Here is a 20,171-nt window from a genome sequence, read left to right on the forward strand (position 1 = left end):
TGCACTCTGAGAATCTGAAGGCTGCCTAAATACCTAGGAAATGTGACAATATTTCCTAACTACACAAAACAGAGAAAGAGAGGGGGCAGAAGAGAGGGCTTGGTACCTTGCATGTTAGGGATCGTGTGCATGGCTTCCGAGCTGTCATATCCAGGACCCCACAGTGGATATCTGGATTAAACTCACGTTCTGATGGAAGAGAGAGAGAAAACAGGATGGGTAGAAAGGAAGAGAGAGAGAAAACAGGAGAGGTAGGAAGGAAGAGAGAGAGAAAACAGGAGAGGTAGAAAGGAAGAGAGAAACATAGTATATTCAGTTAGTGGCATTTCTGCCAATAACAGCTAGTTTTCAGTTTTCCCCTCCCCACTCAGACCACTCCCAGACAGTCCTAGCTACATTTTTGCTTGAGAAATTCCTCTTTAATTGAAGACAACCACAGTAAGGTACTTGATTGTTACACATAAATAATTTGATAGAGATAAAAAACGGCTGCAATGAACCTTTAAAACAAAACGTCCTCCTGACATAAACCCCTATCACCTCCTCTCACCTGACAGTCTCTTGTAGAGGTGTTGTCTGCTACTGGTGCTGTTGTCCTGCTTCTTTTCCAGGGAGAGGTGGCCCTTGCCGTTGGGGATCTGGCCGGGGGCAAGCAGGGGAGCCTTTGGTATGGAGGGACAGTTAAGGCCTGGCTTCAGGGGTGACGAGGAGCTCACAGTGCTGCTGGAGGAAGAGGACGATAAGTGGGCCGAGGGAACCTGCACCAGCTTGGCTGACGAATCCACCTTCAGACGCATCTTCTCCACTTTGACCGCAGGGGTCAGGCTGGAAGAGAGAGATGGACAGAGGAGAAAGCGAGGGAGTTAATTTATCTATAGCAGCATTAAATACTTCCGAAAAATAGTTTAATTTTAACAGAACAGAGTTTGAAATGTGTTCAAATCCCCAGGCAGAAAGCCAACATGTTTTGAGTGGTTGTAAATGGAGTCGATAAAGGATCTCTTTTTCAAACTAACTCTTTAAGGGGCTTATTTAGAAGGAGGGTAGCACAGGGAGACTTCAGACAGAGCTAGACTTCAGAGGAGCAGGGAGAGGACCTAAGATGAAGAGATAAGATATAACTCAAGAGGATCAAATCAAACGTGAAGCAGGGCTTTAAGAGGCAGGGGACTGTACTAGGGCTGGCCGACATATCGAATTCAATTAAATTCCAAAATGGCTTTATCGCAAGAATCAAGGTTTTTTGTTCTTATGACCGTTTAAGTCCGCTTGTTCTCATGTTGTCTTTTTGGTCTCGTCTCTTTCTGTCTTGAGTGCACCTTCTCACTCATAAACACACCAAGCCCCTCCCCTGCCACTCACAACTGAGTTTCCACTAGTTACTATAGAAACAAAGTCAAAATTGACTATATTGTGAAAAACTATGAAAACAAAAATGTGCTTTTTGGTCTTAATTTAAAGGTTAGCAGTGTGGTTAAGGTTAAAGGTAGACTCAGTGAAATGACGTTGCCACGAGCAGCACTGCAGACATTGAGATGAGTGAGATCCAAGACTTGGCTCTCAAAGTCACACACAGTATCTGCACATGTGAATGGGTTCACGCTATGCTGTTTACTCTCCGCATCTACGTCATATCGCTGAGTTTACCTTTAAAGGTTAAGGTCAGGATTAAATAAACATTTTAAAAGGTCAACTTTGGGCACGAAAACTGTCCAACTCGGCCCCTTTCATTAGATTATTGCTGACTGTTTGAAATGCAGTGACCTTTAATTGTGCAACAAAGCTTATTTCGAGAAAACACTACTGTATCGTGAATTGCCCACACGTTTGAAAAAAATCTAATGATTTTTTTTGGGGCCATATCGCCCAGCCCTAGGCTGAAGTTCAACATGACAATACGTTTTACTGAAGTTCAGCATGGTTCACCAGCATGGCTAGGCTAGACATTACTTACACCTTGTCGTTGAGCATCCTGAAGGGAGGGAAGTGAGGCCTCTGCTGGATGCCTGGTAGCTTCTCTTTGGCTGGTTTGAGGATTTTGGAGTTGGACGAGGTGCTGGTCCCACTGGAAGAGCGGCCCATGGCCCCCCCACTGACACCCCCACCAACCGGCCCACTGCTCCGAGACAGAGCTGAGGAGGGGGCTAAGGTGGAGGTGGGCTTACTGGACGAGCTGTGTCTTCTCTCTAGATAGGGGTCAGGGGAAAAGCAGGGTAGGGTAACCTAATGTACAGTCCACACAGACACATGACCCCTATCATGCCTTCAGAAAGTAGTCACACCCCTTGAGTTTTTCCACATTGTTGTTACAGCCTGAATTTAAAATGGATTACATTGAGATTTAGATTTTTCACTGGCCTACACACACACACACCCATAATACCCCATAATGTCAACGTGGAATTATGAGTTTAGAAATGTAGAAATATTTATTTCACTGAAAGAATAAACGTCTTGTTTTCGAGATGATAGTTTCCAGATTCGACCATATTAATGACCAAAGGTTAATATTTCTGCGTGTTATTATGTTATAACTAAGTCTATGATTTGATAGAGTAGTCTGACTGAGCGATGGTAGGCACCAGCAGGCTCGTAAGCATTCATTCGAACAGCACTTTCGTGCGTTTGCCAGCAGCTGTTTATGACTTCAAGCCTATCAACTCCCGAGATTAGGCTGGTGTAACCGATGTGAAATGGCTAGCTAGTTAGCGGGGTGCGCGCCAATAGAGTTTCAAACGTCACTCGCTCTGAGACTTGGAGTAGTTGTTCCCCTTGCAGAGGATTTTATGGAGCGACGGGTAACAATGCTTTGAGGGTGGCTGTTGTCGTTGTGTTCCTGGTTCGAGCCCAGGGAGGAGCGAGTAGAGGGACGGAAGCTATACTGTTACACTGGCAATACTAAAGTGCCTATAAGAACATCCAATAGTCAAAGGTATATGACATACAAATGGTAGAGAGAGAAATAGTCCTATAAATACTATATTAACTACAACCTAAAACCTCTTACCTTGGAATATTGAAGTCTCATGTTAAAAGGAACCACCAGTTTTCATATGTTCTCATGTTCTGAGCTGGGAACTTAAACATTCACTTTCTTACATGGCACATATTGCACTTTTACTTTCTTCTCCAACACTTTGTTTTTGCATTATTTAAACATGTTTCATTATTTATTTGAGGCTAAATTGATTTTATTGATGTATTATATTAAGTTAATTCAGTATGTTCATTCAGTATTGTTGTAATTATCATTATTACAAATAAAAATAAATAAAAGAATTGGCCGATTAATCGGTATCTGCTTTTTTTGGTCCTCCAATAAATCGGTATCGGCATTGAAAAATCATAATCGGTCGACCTCTAGTAAAGACCCTCAGTTAAGCAGTGGATTTCAAACACAGACTCAACCACAAAGACCAGAGAGGTTTTCCAATGCCTCACAAAGAAGGGCACCTATTACGAGATGGATAAAAATGTAAAATGCAACATTGAATACCCTTTTGAGCATGGTAAAGTTATTTATTACACTTGGGGATGGTGATGAATAGACCCAGTCACAACAAAAATACAGGCGTCCTTCCTAACTCAGTTGCCAAAAAGGAAGGAAACCGCTTCGGGATTTATCTATGGCATGACTTGAAAATGGCTGTCTAGCAATGGTCAACAACCAACTTGACAGAGCTTGAAGAATTTTAAAATAATACAAATATTGTTCAATCTAGGTGTGCAAAGCTCAGAGACTTACCCAGAAACACTCACAGCTGTAATTCTCTGCCAATACATGATTCCAACATGTATTGACTCAGGGGTGTGAATACTTAAGAGATATTTCTGTATTTCATTTTCAATAAATTTGCAAACATTTCTAAAAACATGTTTTCACTTTGTCATTATGGGGTATTGTGTGTAGATGGGTGAGACAAACACATATTTAATCCATTTTGAAGTCAAAGGGTATGAATACTTTCGGAAGGCACTGTACAAGCAATCTGAGACGTCGACACAACTCATAAATTGGTAGTAGTGTTCTTTTTTCCAGAAACAACGGGCCTTTTGACAGTAATAGTTTTGCGATAAATGTGCAGGGAATCATGGGTAAACATTTCCTAAACAAAGTCAAAAGCAGGCAGCTTCAAAAGCAAAGACTGGAAAGCCTTGCTGATCCAGGCCAATTCATCCTGAACTAGAAACACGGGCCAAGGGCTTGATTTCCTGTCAGCCAGAAGGGAACAGTTGAGATTACAATAACTGCTAAAAGACAATACTGACACCAGAGAAGAAAATAATTAAACTAAGACAAAAAAACAGCAGCTGCTGAACAGGACTACGGGCTCTGTGCAATCCAAACCGTATTGCAGTATTTTAATGTTACGCAGCTCTCACACACACACACACACACACACACACACACACACACACACACACAAAGAGAACGTGAAAGTAAAACAGAAGGAGAAAACGAAAGTTCTACAGTAAGAGAGGAAGAAAGAATGCATGTGAGAGAGACAGCTCTTTAGATAAGAGCAGAGCACTGCAATGAAAGTGAGCTGAAGACTAACTGAAAACTTGCATCTGGTGTTGAATTTTGGCCAGTCCTGAGAGGGTTAATCTGACTATTTACAGCCAGATAACTACAGAAACACTGACGACGCTACCTCCTCCCAACCAGCACAACAAAACCAGTTTCATCTTCTAGTCATGAAGAAAAGCATGTGTGTGTGTGTGTGAGAGAGTGTGTGTGTGTGAGAGAGTGTGTGTGTGTGAGAGAGTGTGTGTGTGTGAGAGTGAGAGAGAGAAATATACATACAATCAGTGAATAAGAAGAAACTGTGAGAGAGTAGAGAAATAAGAGAATGGAGAGAAAGCACAAGAGAGAGAGATAGATATAGACAGACATATATACAAAACTCCAACTAACCTTATGCTAACTCCATGCAGGTCTGGGCTACATGCCAAGGCTGTCTCAGTGGGTGAGTAGCAACAGAGCGTGGCAGAATGCACAGCTGCCACTCCCAGCCCCACACCCACAATTTTACACTACAGCAGCTAAAAGAGCAACAACCCCAGGGCTTTCCTCTCCCTCCTCACACATACACACTAAACCAGCCCAGCCTATACGCTGTGACAAAGCCCCTCCCGGAGTCGAGCTGTTTCAACCCTCTTCTACCCTCCCGCCCATGACACACTGCCTTCCTGGTAACAGGCTAGCACCCGGCCTCTCCACCCCCTCAACCTTTCGCTGCTGCTCAATCTAGCTCAGAATTCGCTGAATAACCCACACGCAAGCGCTAGCAGGCTTCCCCAGCGTGACGTTCCCACAATGCCTGCCAAAGGCTGAGAGAGCCAGCCAGCCACAGAGGTCCTGGCAGACCAGTATAACAGGAAAACAGTGAAGATGTGCAGCGTTATGGTCTATTCTCACACTATCTTCTCTTTAGAGGGCCGTGGAATCCCTGGCTACTGAGGAGAGAGGATGGCTGGCCGGGAAACATTTTGGATAGTGGGCCCCGGTGCACAGCATAGGCCTACACACTGTACACTCAGGGTAGACTACACATAAAACAAGGCCCAATCAAAAGGAATAGGCCTTAAAATATCCTCTTATGACCTGACAACACTATCGTAGAAGTCACTTCATGAAAATCAGATCTGCTTTTGGTGGATTGCATCCTCATAGGGTGTGGATGGTGTTTTTGCATAGTCCTGTCAACAGTGCAGGCCTATTCTCCTCAGAGCGTATAGCTCTGCATGCAGCGCCACTGTCAAAACGCCACATCCACTAGGGGACCGCAACAGGCGGCCTGACGGCCAAAACAGCCCTACGAGGGATTTTTTTTGGCACCCGTTTTTTTTGTTAAAAACGCCCTATTAAGACACTATGTTTGTGTTTTTCTTTATTTTGCCAGTTACCTGTATGCATGTGATCGTGTGCCAATGTAATCAAGGTACGAAATTATAGTTATTTTCAAATGCAATCTCTTTTTGGGCTTAGTTGTGGTCGATTAAAAAAAAATGGACAAATTACTAATAATTATGTTCCGGCCCACTGACCACCTCTGACAAAAATCAACCTGCGGCTGAATCTAGTTGCCTACCCCTGCCATACAACATATGGATGGGCGTCAAGCAATAGAGGAGAATGAGGTGAAACAGTCTAGATGTTGTTTAGCTCAGTGGACCTGCCCTGTTATAATCTCCACCTGGCAGAGAAGAATCACAGCATATAGAATCACAGTGCACTGACCTTTAGCAGACTCTCTCAGCCTTACCTACCAGCAGCAGCACAACAAAGCAACACAGTGGCTTCATGGAATGAAAGCCATTTAAACCACACAGACTACAAACAGGCCAGAAAATGAAGGTTCGTCTGGTGCCTTGCAGAGATGAGCTCATTACTCTATAGAAGACAAGTCCACTAATGTTTCACTGGTCAGACAAGTCCAGTAGTCTTCAGAGAGGCACTGCCGAGTCCTGCGTTCACACGCTGTACACTGGAAGACTAATGAATGAACAGGCCTCTTATGAAACTTTATAACGACTGGTCTAGCTACACAAGTCAATGAGACGATAACTTTGCAGATGAGACAGACAGTCTGACAGACCCCCCCCTTGGGTTGTGCCGTGGCGGAGATCTTTGTGGGCTATACTCGGGCTTGTCTCTGGATGGTAAGTTGGTGGTTGAAGATATCCCTCTAGTAGTGTGGGGGCTGTGCTTTGGCAAAGTGGGTGGGGTTATATCCTGCCTATTTGGCCCTGTCCGGGGGTTTCGTCGGATGGGGCCACAGTGTCTCCCGACCCCTTCTGTCTCAGCCTCCAGTATTTATGCTGCAGTAGTTTGTGTCGGGGGGCTAGGGTCAGTCTGTTATATCTGGACTATTTCTCCTGTCTTATCCAGTGTCCTGTGTGATTTTAAGTATGCTCTCTCTAATTCTCTCTCTTTCGGGGGACCTGAGCCCTAAGACCATGCCTCAGGACTACCTGGACTGATGATTCCTTGCTGTCCCCAGTTCAACCTGGCCGTGCTACTGCTCCAGTTTCAACTGTTCTGCCTGCGGCTATGGAACCGGACGTGCTACCTGTCCCAGACATGCCGTTTTCAACTCTCTAGAGACAGCAGGAGCGGTAGAGATACTCTGAATGATCGGCTATGAAAAGCCAACTGACATTTACTCCTGAGGTGCTGACCTGTTGCACCCTCGACAACCACTGTGATTATAATTATTTGACCCTGCTGGTCATCTATGAACATTTGAACATCTTGGCCATGTTCTGTTATAATCTCCACCCGGCACAGCCAAAAGAGGACTGGCCACCCCTCATAGCCTGGTTCCTCTCTAGGTTTCTTCCTAGGTTCAGGCCTTTCTAGGGAGTTTTTCCTAGCCACCGTGCTTCTACACCTGCATTGCTTACTGTTTGGGGTTTTAGGCTGGGTTTCTGTACAGCACTTTGTGACATTAGCTGATTAGCTTAATAAATAAATGTGATTGATTGTGGTACCAGTGGATGTGAGCTATCCAAGACCATTGTCTTACGTCAAATTGAGTCCCTCAACCGATGTCTTGTTGGATGTGGAACTCATCCTAAAATGTTGAGATTGCCAACCATCCATCATTCAAACATAGTTTTTTGTATCGCATAACTCTACATGAAATAGGCAATGGTTGGTTAGCGGCATCATTTCAGTGACTGGCTCAGCTAGCAAGCTATGTTGGTCAAATTTATGCTAGCTTTCAACCCACTGCCAAACTTCAGAAATACTGCTCGGTGAGGCACAAATATCTTTAGTTAGATATAAAAAAAGATGTAAAATATTGACATATTTATGGTTTTAGCTTAGGTTAATTCAGACTGTTTTTCAGCCGCACAATGTCACCTAGGTGATATTTTATCACGTTAGATAGCACATTGTAGCCAAACTACTTTCGATCTATCCCTTTACGAGATACGAGACAGATCAGTGCAGGTGGAATAGTCACGCTATCTGACTGAAGACAATGATACAAGCCAGATTCATCCTATCTGATTGAATGTTATTGCACAACACCTAAGGTAGAAGTTGTGTTCGTGGACTACTAAGCTATAGTAGTCAAGTGCGACCACACCAGCACTAGGCTAACCTCAATTTGTGGAAAGTATGAACTTCTGTAATTGCTACTCTATTCACATGTGCCATTAGTCCATGATTGATCTGTCTTGACTCTTGACACAGGACCAATGAGTGTTCCCAATGACACTTGAGTGCTATTGTGTCTCCCTCTTGTGGCCAATCCTGATACCTGTATAACCAGCAACAACAAGTGATGAAATATTATAGGCCTAGCTTTTCATTCAATCTTTCCGCTGAGAAAGAAACAAACACCCCACAGTAAAATGACAGTAGTGATTCCTTTGAAGCCCTGTGGCCTTGGCTCGACAATTTTAAATGGTATGGATCCCAATGTCCACACCACCATAAAGTGCAGTGTGGTAATGTATGCATATTGGGACACGGATGGACTTAAGTAACCAGCCCAGAGTAGAAACGGAAGGATGTGCCATTGAGGCTTTGGTTTTGACAACCACAGGAAGATAATACAGACTCACCAGGTTTACACTAGAAAATGAATATTCCAATTTAGTTTAAAAAGGAAACTGCTTGCATGCCATTTTATAAACTAATTTGTTTATAAGGATGGAAAGATCCATACTAAAGCCTCAAAGCCGAAAACATTAGAACACCCTCCCTCTGTCAGTGTTGTGAGGAGTCGGAACACTGACCTATCCAATACACACCATGTGTTAGAAAACATGATAGTTTTATCAAATATTCAAGAATTACCCATAACATAAGGTTATCTGCCAGTTTAGACTAAGCTATTTCATTGACAAAAATCCTTAATTGAAATGGCTCAAGGAACAACAGATAGTTCCTTGCTCTTCTTTACTAGAGGTATCAACGATAACGGTAAGTGAAGGAAGGCCTAAAAACGGTACGCACTGAAATCATTTTAAAAGAGGTCTCCAATCTTTGACCTAAAGAACAGCTGGAATAAATAAATTATACATGCCAGTTGATGCTTAAAAGCCCATCGTGGAGAGGAACTAACCAGAGAGAGAGAGAGAGCGAGAGAGATTACATTTTACACCACCTCACTGGCACTCACTGGTGTCGGTAGAGAGAGCAGTTCTCTTAACTGCACTGAAGCACAGGGGTGTGTGTGTGTGTGTGTGTGTTTGTGTGTCTGTGTGCGTTCCGCAAGTGCGTGCATAGAGGGTTCAACAGGCTAGTTTTAACGAGAAAGGCAGCAAAACGATCCCTTGATTCTGAAATCCATAATAAATTAAATTCTTTCCAGCATTCCGGCCAAAGAGCCAGTTAAAGAACACACACCGTGGAGAAGAAAACTAGTAGGTTTTAGACATCTTCAGACGTCTTAGGGACAGTTTAACATGCTAAAACAATCAATTAGGCTGCACTCACACAGAGGAACGGACTCGGAGGAGCACATCAAATATTAACAGGAGAATTGTAAACAAGTCTCAGTTGGTGGAAATAAAAGGCCAGAGTGCTCCTTTCTCATGTTAGAGGTGGAGAATGGGAGGTGTGCTTTTAATCCTCCTGACGTTGATAGTGTTTGAACATGCGCACACACGGAGTAGTTGTGCCATTCTGACAGAGATTAGTGCCAAGCAGATTTCCCCAAAGCACAAGTCTAGAATGTTCTCTTTAGTGATGGGGGAAAGAAATCAATACAGTTACATATTGGGATATTTCTGACGATTTATCGTATTGTTTTGACAATATAGCAATATTTTCTGTGCGCTAGTTGGCTGTACCTGCACCAAAACTATTTTTCCTTCATATCTTATACTTCCTTCATATCTTATACATATATACTATAATCTTTTTAAATAGGTAGCCAATTGGACTGACGACAACATGTCGTTTTCTCATGACTGTCTTGTCCCTCTGCAGCAGACATGTATTTCGCAATAAATCACTATACATAAAGAAAATGTGAGAATCTCAATGCATATCTTAAATCGGCACCTAAGTATTGTGATAATATCGTATTGTGAGGTCCCTGGCCATTCCCAACTCTAGCTCTCTCCCTGCCCAAACCTTTCCCGCCAGGAGAGCTATATAACAAAAAATATAAAAACCCAATACTGGATCAGCTCTTGGGGACAATGTTTGCATGAGTGATGGTGGTCTGTGTGTGTGTGTGTGTGTGAGAGAGAGACTTACCGTAGTGTGCTTGGAAGGCCTGGGGCTTCACCACCTGACTGCAGTGGCTGCACATCACCAGGTAGAAGTCGTCCTGTGCTGGACACTGGCCAAATATGGGCATGTCTGGGGTTCCATGGGGGAGGGAAAAACACAGAAAAACACAGAACAGGATGAAGGTAACCAGCCTCAACTGTAGGAGGTAGACACAGGCAGTTGCTGAATGAAGCATTTCAAATGATGCTGTGTTATGGAGGGAGATAGAGTATTGAACGCTAGGCTCTAAGATGGTTAAGGTTGATAAAAAAAAATGGTGAGTGTGGTAACAATCATTCCAGAGAAAAACCGATTGTACAGGTGCAGAGATTACACACGCAGAGGGTACTCCTCGGTACTAGCCCCATTTCACAGTAGAGGAAACTACCCAGCGATAAGGAGAGGACCGAGCCATCACTCCAAAGGTTACCTGCTGCAGAAACAGACAGACTCGCTACAGAACAAAGAGGTGAAGCAGGCAGGAGAAATACAGCCAGTGGCAGAGTCTGATTGATCTGTCTTCAAATAAACAAGGGAGAGCGGCTGGGGGAGAGCGGCTGGGGGAGAGCGGCTGGGGGAGAGCGGCTACCACTTGGGCTTTAATGTACCGTACCTGCAAATACTCAAATAGACAAATTCATCCAGGCAAAAAAAAGGACACCATCATTCATAGAAATGCATATTACCTTATGTGACAAGAAAACAACATTCAACAGTTAACCGGTTAACAATTACAAAATGTTTATCCTTTGTCAGGGCGTTAGTTAAATGCCGGCTAAACAGATCCGATTGGCTGTTTGGTGGATTCAACACCCCCACTCACAAATGACTCCCTCCTTTTTTGGTGAAAGCCTCATGATCATGGAAAACAGAGGGGCACATTGGGAGACGAGACCTTCACAAGGAGAATCGCAAAGAGCTAATGAAGGGGCTAATTAAGAAATCACCCAGAGAGCCCGTCTGACGAGGCCCTCCAACACACACACACACACACACACGGCTAAGGACACTTGAAACGTCACCGACGTCTCCAAGGCGATGACTATTCAAGTCCACACAAAAGCCTACCTGTGCTCTTAGGGAAGTCATTTGCTGCTGTGGAACGGGAATTAACAAGCCGACCCATACTTAACACAGGGTTAATGTCTGGGCCCACTTCACTAAGTGTCAGCTCCTACCACTGAGGTGGAAGTATCGACTACTGGCTCAGATGAAAACCTTTGCTTAATTGACATATAAAAGAAGAGTTCATAGGTCTACCAAACAGAGCTACGGCCTACTACTGAATGATTGTAATGCAACCGTACCTTCTTAGGAACAAACCCTTCACATCTAATGGGCGGCAGGGTAGCCTAGTGGTTAGAGCGTTGGACTAGTAACCGGAAGGTTGCGAGTTCAAACCCCCGAGCTGACAAGGTACAAATCTGTCGTTCTGCCCCTGAACAGGCAGTTAACCCACTGTTCCCAGGCCGTCATTGAAAATAAGAATTTGTTCTTAACTGACTTGCCTGGTTAAATAAAGGTAAAAAAAAAAAAAAATAAAAAAAAAAAAATAAAAAAAAAAATAATGAGTGGAAAACAAAGTTGGAATGTAGGCCTAATTATCAAGGGGAAATTGTTTTCATAGGAGTTGCATTAAACAAGGAGTTGCATTAAATTCCTATGCAAAAGCTCACACTGGCCATCATGGGTGTCCACTGGTCTCTTAAATGAGCTGAATCCCCAGTCCACTCTGCATTCAGGACATGGCAGTGGCACGCCTGACTTTAAAAGTGGTGATGCTCCACTGTGCCTTTTCATTCTCCGGTACAGAGATGAGAGAGGGAGAGCGGGTGAAGGTGTGTGTGAGAGGGAGAGCGGGTGAAGGTGTGTGTGAGAGGGAAAGCGGGTGAAGGTGTGTGTGAGAGAGGGAGAGCGGGTGAAGGTGTGTGTGAGAGAGGGAGAGCGGGTGAACGTGTGTGTGAGAGAGGGAGAGCGGGTGAACGTGTGTGTGAGAGAGGGAGAGCGGGTGAAGGTGTGTGTGAGAGAGGGAGAGCGGGTGAAGGTGTGTGTGAGGGAGGGAGAGCGGGTGAAGGTGTGTGTGAGAGAGGGAGAGCAGGTGAAGGTGTGTGTGAGAGAGGGAGAGCGGGTGAAGGTATGTGTGAGAGGGAGAGCGAGGCACACAGCACAGAGGCTGACTGCACACATGGACACAGGGCAGCAACCTCTGACCTGCTGCCACTACATTAATCAGCCTCCCCCTCTCAGTCTGCCATCAGGCAAATTGGTGAAGGCGAGTCAGAGATATGAGAGAGTGTGAACTCAGAAGCAGATCAGAGGAGAGAATCCTTCAGTCACGTTCCAATGTGTGAGTGTGTCATGTCTGTTCCAATGTGTGTGTGTGTGTGTGTGTGGATGCGTGCGTGCGTAAGAACAGCTTTTCCACCAGGGAGATGTGGGTCATGGTAGAGCTGTAGTCATCCACAGCCATAATATCCCCATTCCACAAGGCTTGGTCTGAATGACAATGTGCTAGGAGACAAAGAGAAGAGGACAATCCAGAGCATGTAGGAGATTGTGGACCCAATGGAAAACACAGAGAGGAGCTCGGGGGTTGGAAATGGAGGTGTGTGTGTGGAGCCAGTCGGCCTGCAGTCCAACTAAGATCACACCCTAAAATCAGCTGTCCTGTGCTCATCTCTTTTCTTTCAAGACCACTGAACTGTAATCAATAGGCGAGGCTGTGATCAGGGAGGCCATCATGGTGGAAAACCTATCCAGTGCGTGCACCTATCCATGGTCATGAGGTAGAGAGACTGAGGAAAGGAAGACATTAGTGGCAGTAGCCTAGAGGTTAGAGAGGACACACACACACAGACCCGTGCTGGGCAACAGAAAAATGGAACTGAACTGGCAATTGGAAGCCTGCTGGTCTCTGATCCCATGTATCATCTCCTGCCGTTGTTCCCTTGAGCAAGACACTTAGCCCCCCACAACTGCCCTACATCCAGGGACGCTGCACTGCTGCTGACCCTGTGCTTCTCAACGTGTGTGTGTGTGTGTACCTCGGGTTGTTGGGAAAGGCAGAAGACAAATTTCTGTTTTAACCAATGGACATAAAGTTGTATTCTATTCTAATAAAGTCGTATTCTAGTCTATTGGATGTTTTTAGGACACGATCAGCACTCCACTGTTTTCCTAAAGACTGCAGCTTATTGCACTAATATCATCCCATTGGATCCTGCAGGTCACAAACAATTAGGGACAAACAAAGTGCAGAACATCTCACTCTACTAACATTAGCAAATATTTCCATTTATTTTCAAAGAAGAGTGATATTTCACTTCATCTGTTCAGGTCATTTCTAACAGTTCCGGAAACCTCTGCCTAACGAACAGTGGACTGAGGATTTCAGGCATGTAGATGGTGTCGTGTAACAGTACCAACACCTTACAGTGAGACATTACTGCCACATTTCACCTCTGCACAATCAGCGGGAGGAACCATACTAGAGGTCGACCGATTAATTGGAATGGCCGATTAATTAGGGCCGATTTCAGGTTTTCATAACAATCAGAAATTGGTGCCCAAAAATACTGATTTCCGATTGTTATGAAAACTTGAAATCGGCCCTAATTTAAAAAAAATAAAATGTAACACCTTAATTTAACTAGGCAAGTCAGTTAAAACCTCTTGGGACTAGGGGGCAGAATTTTCACTTTTGGATAAATAGCGTGCCCAATTTCAACTTCCTGCTACTCATGCCAAGAATATAAGATATGCATATTATTCATATATTTCGATAGAAAACACTGAAGTTTCTAAAACAGTTTGAATCATGTCTGTGAGTATAACAGAACTTATGTAGCAGGCAAAACCCAGAGAACTAACTGTTCAGATATATTTTTTCCCCCTGCCTCTCTCTGTTCCCTGACTTGTTATTGCCAAGGCATATTTCTTAGGGACCTGTTTTCAGTTCCTACCGCTTCCACTGGATGTCACCAGTCTTTGGAATTTGGTTGAGGTTATTCCTTTGTGCAATGAAGAAGTAGGCCAACTAGGAACTGGGGACACTTTTGTGAGTTGCACAAGACGTGAAAAGTGGCGCTGGTTTGTTTTCTTTCCTGTATTGAACACAGATTGCCCCGTCTACAATTTGATTGATTATTAACGTTTAGAAATACCTAAAGTTGTATTACAAAAGTAGTTTGAAATATTTTGTAGTGACGTTGCGTTTTTTGTAAGCTGTTTTTTTCTGGATCAAACGCGCTTTATAAATGGACATTTTGGATATATATGGATGGAATTAATCAAACAAAAGGACAAATTGTGATGTTTATGGGACATATTGGAGTGCCAACAAAAGAAGCTTGTCAAAGGTAATGCATGTTTTATATTTTATTTCAGCGTTTTGTGTGGAGCCTGCAGGTTTGAAATATGTCAACTCCTTTGTTTACTGCTGGTGCAGATAGTGCAGGCTATCAGATAATAGCTTCCTATGCTTTCGCCGAAAAGCATTTTAAAAATCTGACATGTTGGCTGAATTCACAACGAGTGTAGCTTTAATTGAGTATCTTACATGTGTGATTTAATGAAAGTTTGAATTTTATAGTATTTTATCTGTCGCTCTGCATTTTCCCTGGCAATTGGCCAGTTGAGACATTTGTGTCCCACCGATCCCTAACTAGTTTAAGAACACATTCTTATTTTCAATGACGGCCTAGGAACGGTGCTTTAACTGCCTTGTTCAGGGGCAGAACGACAGATTTTTACCTTGTCAGCTCGGGGATTCAATCTTGCAACCTTACAGTTAACTAGTCCAACACTCGAACCACTTCTCTCATTGCCAGTTACGCGAATGCAGTAAGAAGCCAAGGTAAGTTGCTAGCTAGCATTAAACTTATCTTATAAAAAACAATCAATCATAATCACTAGCTATAACTACACATGGTTGATGATATTACTAGTTTATCTAGCGTGTCCTGCATTGCATATAATCGATGCAGTGCGCATTCGCGAAAAAGGACTGTCGTTGCTCCAACGTGTACCTAACCATAAACATCAACGCCTTTCTTAAAATCAATACACAAGTATATATTTTTAAACCTGCATATTTAGTTAATATTGCCTGCTAACATTAATTTATTTTAACTAGGTAAATTGTGTCACTTCTCTTGCAACAGAGTCAGGGTATATGCAGCAGTTTGGGCCGCCTGGCTCGTTGCGAACTAATTTGCCAAGATTTTACGTAATTATGACATAAAATTGAAGGTTGTACAATGTAACAGCAATATTTAGACATAGTGCTGCCACCTGTTAGATAAAATACAGAACAGTTCTGTATTTCACTGAAATAAACGTTTTGTTTTCAAAATGATAGTTTCCGGATTCGACCATATTAATGACCGTATTTCTGTGTGTTTTTATATTATAATTAAGTCTATGATTTGATAGTTGATAGAGCAGTCTGAGCGGTGGTAGGCAGCAGCAGGCTGGTAAGCATTCATTCAAACAGCACTTTAGTGCGTTTTCCCAGCAGCTCTTCGCGGTGCTTCAAGCCTTGAGCTGTTTATGACTTCAAGCCTATCAACTCCCGAGATTAGGCTGGTGTAACCGAAGTGAAATGGATAGCTAATTGGCGGGGTGCACGCTAATAGAGCTTCCAAACGTCACTCGCTCGGAGACTTGGAGTAGTTGTTCCCCTTGTTCTGCAAGGGCCGTGGATTTTGTGGAGCGATGGGTAACGATGCTTCGAGGGTGGCTGTTATTGATGTGTTCCTGGTTCGAGCCCAGGTAGGGGCGAGGAGGGACGGAAGCTATACTGTTACACTGGCAATACTAAAGTGCCTATAAGAACATCCAATGGTAAAAGGTATATGAAATACAAATGGTAGAGAAAGAAATAGTCCTATAAACACTATATTAACTACAACCTAAAACCTCTTACCTTGGAATATTGAAGTCTCATGTTAAAAGGAACCACCAGTTTTCATATGTTCTCATGTTCTGAGCTGGGAACTTAAACATTCACTTTCTTACATGGCACATATTGCACTTTTACTTTCTTCTCCAACACTTTGTTTTTGCATTATTTAAACCAAATTGAACATTTTTATTTATGTATTATATTAAGTTAAAATAAGTGTTCATTCAGTATTGTTGTAATTGTCATTATTACCAATAAATACACATTTTTTTTATTTTATATTATTATTATTTTTTTTTTTAAATGTTAAAAAAAAATAAAAATAGAAAATCGGCCCATTAATCGGTATTGGCTTTTGTTGGTCCTCCAATAATCGGTATCGGTATTGAAAAATCATAATCGGTCAACCTCTAAATCATACATTCTCAGTCCCCATCAGGTGTGTAGATACAGTGGGGAGAACAAGTATTTGATACACTGCCGATTTTTCAGGTTTTCCTACTTACAAAGCCTGTCATTTTTATCATAGGTACACTTCAACTGTGAGAGACGGAATCTAAAACAAAAATCCAGAAAATCACATTGTATGATTTTAAAGTAATTAATTTGCATTTTATTGCATGACATAAGTATTTGATACATCAGAAAAGCAGAACTTAATATTTGGTAGAGAAACCTTTGTTTGCAATTACAGAGATCATATGTTTCCTGTAGTTCTTGACCAGGTTTGCACACACCGCAGCAGGGATTTTGGCCCACTCCTCCATACAGACCTTCTCCAGATCCTTCAGTGTTCAGGGCTGTCGCTGGGCAATACGGACTTTCAGCTCCCTACAAAGATTTTCTATTGGGTTCAGGTCTGGAGACTGGCTAGGCCTCTCCAGCACCTTGAGATACTTCTTATGTTCCCCTGGCTGTGTGTTTCGGGTCGTTGTCATTCTGGAAGACCCAGCCACGACCCATCTTCAATGCTCTTACTGAGAGAAGGAGGTTGTTGGCCAAGATCTCGCGATACATGGCCCCATCCATCGTCCACTCAATACGGTGCAGTCATCCTGTTCCCTTTGCAGAAAAACATCCCCAAAGAATGATGTTTCCACCTCCATGCTTCATGGTTGGGATGGTGTTCTTGGGGTTGTACTCATCCTTCTTCTTCCTCCAAACACGGCGAGTGGAGTTTAGACCAAAAAGCTCTATTTTTGTCTCATCTGACCATATGACATTCTCCCAATCTTCTTCTGGATCCTCCAAATGCACTCTAGCAAACTTCAGACGGGCCTGGACATGTACTGGCTTAAGCAGGGGGACACGTCTGGCACTCCAGGATTTAAGTCCCTGGCTGCGTAGTGTGTTACTGATGGTAGGCTTTGTTACTTTGGTCCCAGCTCTCTGCAGGTCATTCACTAGGTCCCCCCGTGTGGTTCTGGGATTTTTGCTCACTGTTCTTGTGATCATTTTGACCCCACGGGGTGAGATCTTGCGTGGAGCCCCAGATCGAGGGAGATTATCAGTGATCTTGTATGTCTTCCATTTCCTAATAATTGCTCCCACAGTTGATTTCTTCAAACCAAGCTGCTTAACTATTGCAGATTCAGTCTTCCCAGCCTGGTGCAGGTCTACAATTTTGTTTCTGGTGTCCTTTGACAGCTCTTTGGTCTTGGCCATAGTGGAGTTTGGAGTGTGACTGTTTGAGGTTGTGGACAGGTGTCTTTTATACTGATAACAAGTTTAAACAAGTGCCATTAATATGGGTAACGAGTGGAAGACAGAGGAGCCTCTTAAAGAAGAAGTTACAGGTCTGTGAGAGCCAGAAATCTTGCATGTTTGTAGGTGACCAAATACTTATTTTCCACCATAATTTGCAAATAAATTCATAAAAAATCCTACAATGTGATTTTCTGGATTTTTTCCCCCTCATTTTGTCTGTCATAGTTGAAGTGTACCTATGATGAAAATTACAGGCCTCTCATCTTTTTAAGTGGGAGAACTTGCACAATTGGTGGCTGACTAAATACTTTTTTGCCCCAATGTATGTCATTCACTAAAATGCAAATGAATTACTTAAATCATACAATGTGATTAAATGACAACGAAAACGTTTCCTGAATAACTGAAATAATCGGCTACTGTAGCTAGACTAATGCAGTTGCACAATAGTGACTTTCCTGATCACATTCTGTCAACATGCTTCTTGGTCTTCCTGAGAAAAAGTGAAGATCTAAATTAAAGGTCATGACAAAATTGGCTGGATTCAGGTGCTTTGCTGAACAGTTTTGGCTCCTTTTACGCACGGAAATAAGTGTGTAAATCAGACAAGTCTGGCTTTCTGTTGTGGCTTCTGTGAGACCTGTAGGAAACAAGTGATTTGTTCTTAATTGTGCAATGTCACTGCGGTGTGCACACTGGCCCCATTGTTTGCCAATGCAAATGCACCGTTAGATAAGTGCCCTGACAAGTAGGTTACAGTGTGTAACCCCTTCCTTTTCAACAGGAAAAAAAAGCTTTTTGGAAAAGTCTGAAATGAGATGCCTACGTATTGCTGACATCACAAGTGTAGGCCTATGACACATAACAGCTACAGAGGACTTCAGAGGTGAGTGTCGCCTCGATCACATGTCATCTGGATACGTGTGCAACAAAAGTTCAACATTCACCTTCTGCTACCATTTCGGTCAAGCCGTCTACACATACAGTTTGATGCATACGTTCTATAAATCCAACACATGCAACACAGAACGCACTGCAACTGCCTCTGCAACACAATGCTGAAAGGCAAACACAGTGTTCCATTGAAAATTAATGTACTTCTGGAGTATCAAAATGCAACGACGCTGCCGGTGTGATCGAGGCGTTTCCCCTGCTCTCTTGACTAAGTGGGGTACCTTATCACCTTATAGATATGTAATGAACATAAACTATTTCCTCAACTCCGTTCTTACTTCCCAAACAGTGAGTAAAGACTATAGACTGACTGTGTGCAGTACATGATGTACTTACATGCATAGTGCTTATTTTTACAAGCTGCTTTTTGGGAATCAAGTTGTAGCGTGACTTTACCCTGAGGACAGTGTATCTTGTTACCATACTAAAGGTTAGGATTGGGCATGCTGATCCTAGATTTGTGCTTACGGCAACTTCAACGTAGGGTGACTATTTACAGCACAGTTTCAAGTCACGATTACTAAAAAAATGTCATATTCTTCAGATTTTGTGTGTGCAAAAAGGAGACAACTATGGCTCCTGACGGCTATGTGGGAAAATATAATTCAATGGGTTTTTACTACATTCTATGTTTTTTACGTCAGTGTTGCACATACAGCTGTGTGCTTCTCTCGTTTTATAGCATGGGAATTAACATTTCAAGGCAGTCTTGATCAGATCACTGACACCAATCCATGTAATAAAATCTATTATAGATCATAGCTGAAAAAACTGAGTAAGGCAATCCTTTGTTGTTAATATTGTAAATATAGAGTACTTTATTGAGTGTGCTAATATAGAATGTGCTAAACAAAGATGTGAATGTGTAGTAGTTTAGTAGCACTATAAATATTCAACTGACATAGGAAAGCCATCTGAGGTTTTAGACAGTTTCCAAAAAGAATAGCAGTTATTCTTAAAGTTGCACTATGCAGAAATCGCTCCGCAATTTCCTGGTTTCCAAAACTCTTAATAGTTAGCCTAATTTCAGTTTGTGAGACAAAATAAGCTAGTGTACTATAGAGAATAATTTGACCATCTAAAATGCTGTGAAATATATTTTCCTTAATCATATATTGTCATAAAAATATTGTCGTTTCAGCTAGTGTACAAAACCAAAACTACATTTAAGAAATAGAAATATACAGACAGAAATGTCTAAGAAGAATCTGTTCTGTGTGAATTTGGACGGGTTGCCCAAAAAATGACATATTGGCACTTTAAAGCTAGAATCCTTAGTTGCTACATTAATTCACACACACACATACACAAAAGCTTGACAAACCTACTCATTCTAGGGTTTTTATTTTTTTTACTATTTTC

The 20,171-nt window shown here is 42.6% G+C and overlaps 1 protein-coding gene across 5 annotated transcripts in view; it reads right to left on the reverse strand.

Annotated features, from left to right (window-relative positions):
* Positions 1-20,171, reverse strand: part of LOC139413413 (ataxin-7-like) — a 53,919-nt gene that overhangs the window by 10,020 nt on the left and 23,728 nt on the right. For all 5 annotated transcript variants that reach the window (XM_071160769.1, XM_071160771.1, XM_071160772.1 and 2 more), the window contains 4 exons: positions 10,229-10,333; positions 1,955-2,186; positions 551-825; positions 107-189 (listed from right to left, as the gene is read on the reverse strand). In XM_071160769.1, coding sequence (XP_071016870.1) covers positions 107-189; positions 551-825; positions 1,955-2,186; positions 10,229-10,333 — 695 coding nt within the window. The remainder of the gene's footprint in view (positions 1-106; positions 190-550; positions 826-1,954; positions 2,187-10,228; positions 10,334-20,171) is intronic.

Source organism: Oncorhynchus clarkii, chromosome 7 (assembly GCF_045791955.1).
Source record: "Oncorhynchus clarkii lewisi isolate Uvic-CL-2024 chromosome 7, UVic_Ocla_1.0, whole genome shotgun sequence".
In the NCBI taxonomy this organism is placed as follows: domain Eukaryota; kingdom Metazoa; phylum Chordata; class Actinopteri; order Salmoniformes; family Salmonidae; genus Oncorhynchus; species Oncorhynchus clarkii.